The following is a 10,430-nucleotide window of genomic DNA, read 5'->3' on the forward strand; positions in this document are numbered from 1 at the left end:
CGCTCTTCCACTGTGAGGTCAGAATTCCATTCCACTTGCCTGAAAAAGCAGCCTGCCAGTGTGCATGTAGTCATCTTTAAACCTGTGATTAGAACAGCTAAATACTGCCCTTGAATCACTCCTTCACGAACCTCTGCAGCCCCAAACTGGCAGAAGTTCAGAGGAAACAAAATCCAAACTCTGATACTACGTGTAATTAAACAAAAAACCTCCAGCAATCTTTATTCCAAACCAAACCACAGAACCTGAAGACCAAATTTTAAAAGGAAGATGACAGTTTGACAAAGAAATGTCTTTATGAACAAAGCCAAAGGCATCTGAAACATTACGACATACAGTTTCCTTCTCAGCGTACATTAAATATGACCTATTTAAAGAGCAAGAAGTTAATTCCACTGACTCTCATACCCCCCGAGCACCCCCAGTTCCTGAATGCCACAAAATACACCAAAAAAGACAATTATTAGACAAGGAGTTTCTAAGCAAGACACAATCCTTCCAAGTGCTCTCAGTACAGCATCTGTAACAACTACTGCAGAGCAACTAATCGCCTCTGGAAGAACATCACGTTTATCAAATCCACTGTTGAACTGGGAAGCCAGTCTGACGCGAATTAGGGCTCCAGACCTGACACGGGTTTGACAGAATTCAGAACAGCAGAAAAACAAACACAAAGCAAAGTGCAAATCATGTAGAAAAAATGCCAAACTAAATGCTAAAATCACTCCATTACCAGTTCCTCTCCCTCCTGCAGTTCCTAGTTCCAGCTTGAATAACAAAAGGTATCACCACTGGTTACCAAAAGAAAAAGATTTACCCACGAAAAAACTTTACCTAAAACCAGAAAGACAGGCAAAACCACCGTTTCCCATCTCCGTCTCCCCACGTAGCTCCAGCCAGGCTGAGAAGCGGCAGCACAAGCAGCCATGTTAGTCTTAATTTTCTGACTCAGAGACCCAAAGTTTTCATCTTTCATAACACAGTAGGTTCTTTCAGCCCCATGCAAACACACTATTTAAAACAGTCACATGGAAATAAAGCCACGCAGCAGAAACCAAAAAAAAAAATCCCACCCCACTGCAGGTAACCTTATGCTAGTGGTAAAGAAAAGCAAATGCGCATGTCAGGCAGCACAAAAAGTTATTTATCCTTCTTTCACCTTCCCCCCCTCCCCTTCCTGCTCCTAGCAGAGCACCACAAGGCTGCCTAGCCCAGAGGAGAACACTCGGGCTTCTGAAATTCTGATGATGATGTAGACTCCTCCTCTAGCTGCTCTCTCTGAAAAAATGGAAGCTAGAAAAGAAGCATAGGGAAGAACAACCAGGAAGAGGCAGGAATGGTTCAAATCAAGTGAGATGGGACAGAAAGGTGAAGATAGGTGCAGCAAGACAATCTGGCAAAGATAGGTAAGGCAAACGTGAGCTGAAGAGCAGGTCACCAGCATGGAAGGTACAGGCACCCAGGCATGGCAGTACAGGAGCTTGGACACTGCCACCCCTGAGGAGCACATCCCCAGGGCCACCTTTAGAGCTCTGCTTGGGTTACAAAGGCCCACTCTGATGAAGTTCAAACAGGCCTGCGTGACACACAATCCACCTTCCTCTTCTGCACAGCTAAATCGAGGCATTGCAGGGCTCCAAGGTAAGACCTGTATGACAGTGAGGGCCTCTGTCCATAATGCACAATGCCACGGTCACTGAGGTGCTGTGTTGGGATGCTGAGTAATCCCACCTACAAAAAAGACTTGTTAGCCTCACACTGGTCAAACTAGCACATACTATGAAGAAGAACAACCATAACAACCTGTAACAAGGCTTTCCAAGCCTGTGAACCCAAGCTGGAAAGGCCAGATTGCCTTGTCTACACGACAGGCTTTGTCGTGGTGTCGTTTTGAAACCAAATTTCATCAGACACATTAAGCTACACAATGGGTGCTTGCATTTATTGAGGCCAGATGTGGCTCTGAAGAGAGCGTTACAGTGTGAGGGGTTCCCCCTCCCCATTGTTTTGTGACTGGCAGTTCAGAAGGGTGTATGGCCCTGCTGAAAGAGCTGCCAGGATTTCCAGCTTGACACCAGTCACAGAGCAACACTGACTTTTCAAGTTCTTGGGAAGACAGTCAATCCCCACTTCTCCCAAAGCGAAAAATCTCTCTCTACTCTGTTTTCTACTCTCTCTCTATTCTGTTTTCCTACTACACAGATGCTACATTGTTTAACATGGAAAAGATTTCTGTTTCCATAATTAAATGCATTCCTTCCTTTAAATGAAATATATCTGCACAGCAAAACTTTGCCTTAGCAGCTTCTCACTAATTACCTCACTGCTGGGCTCTCCAGCCGATGGAAGGGGATGGGGGAGGTTCCCTCCAGACATCTACACAAGCAGACAGATCTCCTGCTCTGTAAACACAAGTGACAAGATGCAAAACAAGCCCCACCACAGTCATGTTGGTCCCTCACCTACCACAGGCTCGTTTGGATTCTCAGATGAGACTTACGTAAACTGTGCCACGAGGCTATCAATGAAGTCACTCCTATCATGTATCTGCAGAGCTGCCATGTCTCATCAGACTGAGATGACATCAGCTACATCAAATCAATGTCCTGAGGGCCACCAGGACAAGGACTGGTCTTGGCTGAGGACCAGCCAATCAAGGCTTTAACGATACAAAGACTAAGTAGGGTTTTTTTCTGGCCTGAAAGCATGGGTTTTATAAACACAGCAGCTCTAACAAGATTCATAAGCACTACAAATAACATTTGCAAGCTCTGTTCTGCTTCTGTCCACAGAACTTAGCAACTGGTAAATGAACTAATCCAGCTGAATCGTCCTGGAACAGATTTTCAAACAGCTTTTATCAGCTGTGTTCAGAAGCTGTTGGCAGCTCCTCCCATTTCCCAGCATTGTCTCCATGAAGGTCCGGATGAAAAGGTGGCTGCAGGACACAACACACCAAATGCTCCTGGACCATTCGCCTGTGGGTGGTGACCTTTGGGGGGTTTTGCCCTATGTATTTTTTGGATCTCACGAATGCTGGAGCAGGAGGCTGTGCACCGGCGATTATATCATGACTGAAGACAAGATGCTTGGCACATTTCTGATGTGAACTGAATGTAGAGGCCAGCTACACCAAGTGTTCAATAAACACAGCAAAAGGCATTTCCCCAGGAACACGGACTGCAAATCCTCTGGCTTCAGCGATCTTTTCGTCTCCTGCAGATGGGAATGATACAAAACCACGTCCCACACAGCAGAGTTCAAGGCAGTTCACCGTGGCTCCTGTTGGGTTTTCGAGCAATCTGGCACTGACACTTCCCATCTCTGACCAGGGCTCTCTGCTGCCGAAACACATGTGCTCCCTCACGCCCGGGCTTCAAGGAATTCACTCACTCTCGCTCCTCAAATGGTTGTGAAGAGGAAATGTGCACAACTGTTTTCTACTGTCCTAGATAAAACGGTTTGAAGGTGAAATCGCAGAATACACAGGTGAAAACGAAGAAATAGAAAAAGCACATCTTTGCTCTGCCCAAAGCATCCTCACGAGCACGGCTCCCCTGGTTTCAGAACACCAAGTCAGCAGCTTTGGGGGCTGCAACAAACTCTGCACATCTGCTCCCTGGTAAGAGCACCTTTGGGTCACCCCTCCACAGAGCTGCTTTTTCTGCTCCTCTCAGCAGGATCTCGGTGTCTGGGTCGGACACAGCCATCTCTTCTCTCAAAGGGCCACCACCCAAGAGGCAGGAAAACCCGCCGCGGCTACAGTTCAGCCACAGCCTCTGCAAACTGTTTAATATGTTAATGCCATCAGTCAAACACAGGCCGCAGACATCTGGCACTTCGACACCAGTGTCCTTCCAGGATAAAAAGCCTCACAAATTCAAATCAATATTTTAACTACTGCATGAAATTAACACTTTTCTGTTTTGCATCTAGTCCCAACTGTTTTCTGTCCTCGAACTGACCTGCTTGGGGAAGTGATCTCAACACCAGATGCCACTGCTTACCCGCGCCAAGCCAGCTCACTTGTTTGTCCTTGGCAACACCAGGGCATGGAAAGCTGCCAGGGATTTGCTAGCAGCAAACCCCAAACCGACATATTTGGTACAGTAGAGCCTGGTAGATTTTTGTGCTGGGAAAGCCTGTCATGACAGACATAGTCATTAACCTCAGAAACTCAGAACAGTGTCCCTGGATCAGAGCAGTATGGGTACCTTTAGGGCACTTGCCATAAACCAGCTCAGAGGAAGATGGTGAATCTTATTTCTTGTCTTCACCTGGTATTAATGTGCAGTTGGTAAAGCCAAAATGACACCGTGTACCTACAGTTTCCAGCTCTGATAACCCAACCATCTCACAAAAATCACAAAAGGAGATCACTTCCACTTTCCAAGCCTTCATATTTCACTGTAGCAAGTCCACAAAAGCCTCAGTCTTTTAACTACAAACTACTCAGACCCCACCTCCTTAACAAATAAACCACAATGCCATTTAGCACACACGAGCTCTGCTTTTCTCTCAGTGAAAATTCTCTCAGGCTTTGAAAATTCAAAAGGGAAGGAACTTCGGGAACAGAGATGACCCTTACTTTTACAAAAAGCAATAAAAAGCTGCCTGCAGGCATCAGGATCTTCCGAATCAGCACAGCTTAAGAAACCTCATTCATCACAGAAGATAAACAAGAACATACAATTGTCAAAACTCAGACAATTAAGGACAGGTACTTACCCACGACTGTCCCTACAAAAAGTCACTGATCGTTCACGTTTCAAATACTTGCAGTAGGAATCACTATAACTGTTAAGAGACTGAAGCACAAATTTCAACACTTTCAAATTTTCTTGCAGGTATGAGGACCAAGATTTGATTTGGATTACGAGGGAGATTATGTTAAAATTACTATTATTTTCCAGTCTTGTTTTCTTCTTTCTAGAATGTAACCCACTGCCACAGTAAGGCTTTGCAGAAGCCTAACTAGTAATTTGCTGTTAGCTTTTGAGAAGTATTAGGCTTTATTTACAACAGCCTTCAGCCACATGTGTCAACAGTCAAACTAATCTCTGCTGAAATACAGTTCAGCTAATCATCATGGATAAAGCCAAAATATAGATTTAAAGAAGATTTATGAAGCTCTGTACCCTGCCAAGGAATTTCTGTTGGTCAAATCCTGTCTGAAGCAACTTAACCACACCTATACTTCAAGCAGGTATTTTAAAGTGATTGCTCTATTTTTGCGGGAGACAATAAGACTGTCCCGCAGTATCACCCTCACTGTATTCACAGTGTCTCCTCCCACTTCAAGGGTTAATTTCTGGACTGGTACATTATGCCACCACTTTTGAGAACCACAAAAACGTTACTTAAACTCCAGTGACAACATTAAAAACATCTTTAACAAAAATCTGTATCTTTCCAGTTAATTTCCTCCATTCACTACTAAAATGTACATGGCCTTGGATGTATTATTTGTGGGTTGGTTTCCCCTTTAATCTTAAATTAGTACTTTCAAAAAAACCCAGAGAGACTTCTCATTAATGGAAAATCTGCCATGCTTATGAGCTTGAAGGCAAAATTCAGGGAGGGAGATTCCTGGTCTCCTTTTAATTTCACATGCTGGTAACACATGACAAAATCAAGTTCTCTACATCGAGGGTTCTGAAGCTGCAGCTTTTTAAAGCTATCGAGTTGCACAGATCAGCTAAATGCAAACTCTGATTTTTTTCCTTCTACTAAAGAAGTTATATTCTTAAAACATGAAACATGAGTAGCCACTGTTGGTAAGGAACAGCGCGAAGTGGAGAGGAATGAACCCTAGGGAGATGGTACCAACACGTGTTCTGTCCTGAAACAGCCAGGAGCTTGTGTTACCTTTCTACTGAATATCTCGGGGTTTCCCCCCTCTTCTCCTTCAGAAATTAACTTCTGGAAAAACTCAACTGACCCATTTTTCTTCCCACAGACTTCATATATCCCAGCTCTCCTCAGCGTCCCACGAGCAGTCTCTGGGCAAGGGGCTGAGGTGCAGCTCACAGCCCCAATCACCCAGTGGTGAGGACACCGAGCTGAGCCCAACCCCGAATGCTCCAATGCTGCTCCTGTACCGCTGTATCGGGCCACCAAGCAGGGATGCAACCAGCAGCAATCACACCAGCGGGGCTGGCATTAAAGCAGCAAGGGCTCTAACAGCAGGGCTGTGCAGGAACACAGTGATCACCCCCTCCAGGCAACACCCTGGTGGGGCCATACATGGTACTCTCACCATCCTCATGAAGTAAGAGCTGCCTGCAGCACTCAAGCCATAAAATAAAACCCTTCCTTGCGCAGGATCCTCCTTTCTGTTTCCTATGACTCATCTGTAAAGCGAAAAACTTCAGAGCAAAACAAGATGACAAAGTAAAGGGAATTTATTACTGGAAAAGCAAAACGTCATCTCCAGACATGCTGAAACACCAACACCCAAGCTGAACCATCAAGGCAGAGAATGTATTTAAAAACAAAACAAAACAAAAAACAACTCCCCTCGCTTTGGATGGGAACCAGCACCCTGCCAGGGTAGCAGCCAACACCCTAAAAAGCAGTGACAGATACCAAAATTCTTGTTATTGAGACAAGCCTGAGGCACTGACCACAGTATGGAGGGAAACAAACTTCATAGCACATGCTGCACAGACAGGATCTGCTGAGGGCCAGGGACCTGGCGATCCCGCAAGGGCATCGAGCGGGCAGGCTCCGAAGGAAAGGCTGGCATTTCTGCTCACCGGAGGGTTAAACAGCCAGCTGCTCTCCCACTAGAGTGATAGTCCTCTTCTAGTTTCAAAGATAAAGAACATTCGATCCAAGCCAATCCACAACAGCTGCCAAATGAACCAACTGCTCCGCAGGGCTGCCTCTGGTACCACAGCACGGCCGGCGCAGGACAGGGAGCAGCTCCTGCTCTGGAGAAGGTGATCCTTGCCAACCGGCCCACATCCACCCACTGCAGCTGGTGGTGGGACAGAACGCTTTTAGCCCCCAGAGCTGCTGGTTGCTCTCAAAGAGAGATTTTGGGGAAAACTTTCAGGAAAGCAGATGACTTTAGATTGGAACTCCGAAACCACAACAGAAGAGAACGGGACCAAGAACAAACATGAAAACAGGACACACAGTTTTCCATCAATGCTGGGGCTGTCCCCAGCCCAGCAGTACTGCAGACTCTGAGGTCTGATACTGCCTGTTTTCCCCAGCGTTTCTCTGCTTGTGACTAAACCCAAGACGTGACAACTATTAGGTCTGAAACAACTGCCTTGGTCCTTGTCTTACAGGGCAAACAGGCTTGCATTGGGACTGCTGACACAACACCCATCACCTCCATTTCATCGCGGCTGCAGAAACCGCCGCTCATAAAGCAGTTCCAGACCTTTCACAGCACAGTCTATTAATGTAAACCAGCATCAATTTCTGCAACTGCAAACTGCTGCGAGTGATGCCCAAACCCTCCCAGCTCCCGCTCTGGACAGACTGTGATCTTGTCAGCGTGGGCTCTTTGTGATACTGAGTCAGGACCTCCAGAAAAGCAGGTGAACTTGGCCTTCACTACTCCCTTTGCTTCAGAGTCAGCCACAACTCACAAGTCTTTCTTCGAATTGCCGCAGTTCCACGTGTGGGCAAGAGGGGAGGAAATACCAAGCATTTACGGGAGTGATGCTCTGCCCTAAAGCAGACATTTAAAAAAGGAAGGTATGTGCCATTTATATAATTATGTGTTTAATGTCGCTGTTTCACTTTTCTAAACAAATTTAGCACAGGGAGAAGGAGACATTTCCAACACTCACTGCTGAGAAAAGCAGCGGAATGGTTTTAAACAACCAGGCCTCCTCCTGCCTGCAAACAGAAAATCAATCTCACAACAGCAGAAAACATTCGGTTCCACTCCAAATGCTTCAGGAGGTAACTCCCTTCAAACAAAACAATCAACCAAAAAAACCCTTAAATAAAAGAATATAATCAGTGGCTTGGGCATTTTCCTGAGTCTAAATGTATAAACTCCCATTTCCTGATACAAACTCACACTGCATTGCAAGGATTTCCCCAAATACTTGCATGCCCATTTCATTAAAAGCTCAAGTTCAGAATCAAGTGTTTTCTGACTTCAATGTTAAACTAGTCAGGAACTATAATTTGGAGAAGACTAAAAATGTACCGCTATGTTGAGCATGTAGCAGATTGTTTTGCAGTTCAAGAGGAAGAATGGGGTTTCGCTTTAAGACTTTGCGTTGGTTTTGAAGTTCTCCCGCTGGTTTCCATAACAGTTTTATCTGGTGATAGAAGAGTTTTGTCTTTGCTTTGGAGATGGTCTTTGGTCCGAGTTTGAACTAGCCTCGGTACAAGCCGAAGCTGGCAGAAGTCAAAATATCAGGCTACCTGTCTGGCATCGACACCTTGGCTCCTGCCAGCCTGTACTGCAGCGTCTATTTGGGTATTGGCACTGAGCTTCGTAACAGCTGCTTGCTGCAGCCCAAGTGCTTTTTAAAGCACCCCTCAAACATCTTGATCTCCTGGAATTCCTCTCACACAAATGTTATCTTCTAACTAGGTGGAAATGACTTTGTTTTGATGAACAGTGATTCACTCTCCGATGTGCCTACCTCCTCATCTCTAAATAAAGCTCTTCTCTGATAACAATTCAGTTTCGTTTTTCAGTTACCCTGAACTACAGATCTGAGTTCTTCCTTGCCTTCTAACAGCGACTGATAACATCGGCGTGTATCAGTCCTTCGAATTACACACCACCACTTCACATAGCAAACAGCGTCATCCAGGAGCCAGGCAATAAGCAGACACAGGGCACAACGCTCCTCTGTCACCACACACGAACCTGTGGTCAGCACCACCTTCCTCTCCAGCCATCAGTCAGTGACGGCCCTCTGGACTGACGCACGATTAATTTTACCTCGTCTTAAACAAACCGGCTGCTTGCGATGAGCCAGTTCAACTGCTTAAAGTTTCCCAGCGCGAGGGTACGAACAAGGAGAAGTTCCTCCACCGAACCCTCCCTCAGCAGTTTTCTCAATCCTGTCTGGTCTGATGCAACGTCAAGTAGGAAGAGCAGCAGGCTTTATTCAAATGTGTTTTGTCTGCTTTCATGGAAGAATCCAATTACTTAATTGCACTAGAAAGTCAAGATTTTCTTTTCCAGAGATAGCCTGATTTGAAAAGTCTCCAGATTGTATAGATTGCTATAGGGCACACAAAACTATTTTCGTTTTTACATTTATATTCCTATTTTTGAAAAAACAAACAAACAAAAACCCCCACAAAAACTACATCAAAAAAACCCCAACCCCATCCCCCGAAAACTACCGATAGATCCCTAAAAGAGGAAGCCAGTGGGGAGGACACTTACAGAATTGCAGACTGAGGCTCAGAAAGGCTAACAAGGCTGCCAAAGCCAGCAAGATCAGAAAACGGTTTCGGAAAAGCATTATTATTCGTTCTGCTTTTTCTTCATGGTTTCATCTTCAGATATCAACAGTTCCTGCAGAAAACAAAACATTGGCAAAGAGAGTTTAGAAGTGGAGGCATCAGCTATAGGAAAGAAAATTCAAACATCCTTTTGACAGTGTCATTTCTTAAAGGCAATGGCAGGAGGCAATTCCAATCGGCAACAACAGCACCAATAAATCGTCTTCACCCTAGTTATGAGATTAACTGCATTTCCACAGGACAGAACTTCCGAGTAAATAAAAAAAATAAAGCCATTTTCCATGAAGTTGTTAAGTTTTCTCCTGCTAACACAGGGTTAATGTCCATGCCACAGCACGGTCAGCAGCTCCTTCCCAAAAGTCTCCTGCCCCTGTGCAAAGCAAAGCACCACAAGAATGTTATTACCAAGGGGCTCTCAGGAGCACAGTGGTAAATCACCCCCAAACACAAAATAACCCATAGCCCGGTAAATAGACACACGCCTCCTTTTAAACATGGGTTAAAAACGAGTTTCTCTAACTACTGGTACAGAGTTTGCAATTCTTATTTAAGAGAACAAAAAGTAAGAAAACTACCAACATTGTGACGCGGAGAATGGAGAAGTGTATTGATTTAAGAGTAACGCCGGGAGTAATTCTGTGTAATAGCACTTTTACACCACTGTTCAGACGAGGATCAGAACAACAGATTCCAAATCAATAGTGATTATGTTTTAAGAAGACCCCAAAACCCAGCCTGCTTCCTTTTTTTCTAACCAACCAGCTGGTCTGACGTGCAAGAGAGGCCTTTTCCTAGCACTGACAAGGTGCTACCGGAAATTGTTAAGTCTTGGAAGAAGTTTGCAGAGATTCCAGACCTTTGAACTGAGCTCTGTTCACGACAGCACTTTCAAACATGTTGACAGAAAGTAATTTTTTTCCCCCCACCACTGTTCCTTTTTGTCCTGGCACTGGTTTGCTCAGGGAAAG

At 45.1% G+C, this 10,430-nt stretch overlaps 1 protein-coding gene across 1 annotated transcript in view; it reads right to left on the bottom strand.

The window, feature by feature from the left end:
• Positions 1-9,461, bottom strand: part of PXYLP1 (2-phosphoxylose phosphatase 1) — a 24,302-nt gene extending 14,841 nt beyond the window's left edge. Inside the window, exon 1 of the mRNA XM_010138573.1 lies at positions 9,383-9,461. Within this exon, the coding sequence (XP_010136875.1) occupies positions 9,383-9,461 (79 nt within the window). The remainder of the gene's footprint in view (positions 1-9,382) is intronic.
• Between the last annotated feature and the right edge of the window lie 969 nt (positions 9,462-10,430).

The sequence above is a fragment of the Buceros rhinoceros genome, unplaced genomic scaffold (genome assembly GCF_000710305.1).
Source record: "Buceros rhinoceros silvestris isolate BGI_N320 unplaced genomic scaffold, ASM71030v1 scaffold26936, whole genome shotgun sequence".
Taxonomy (NCBI): Eukaryota; Metazoa; Chordata; class Aves; order Bucerotiformes; family Bucerotidae; genus Buceros; species Buceros rhinoceros.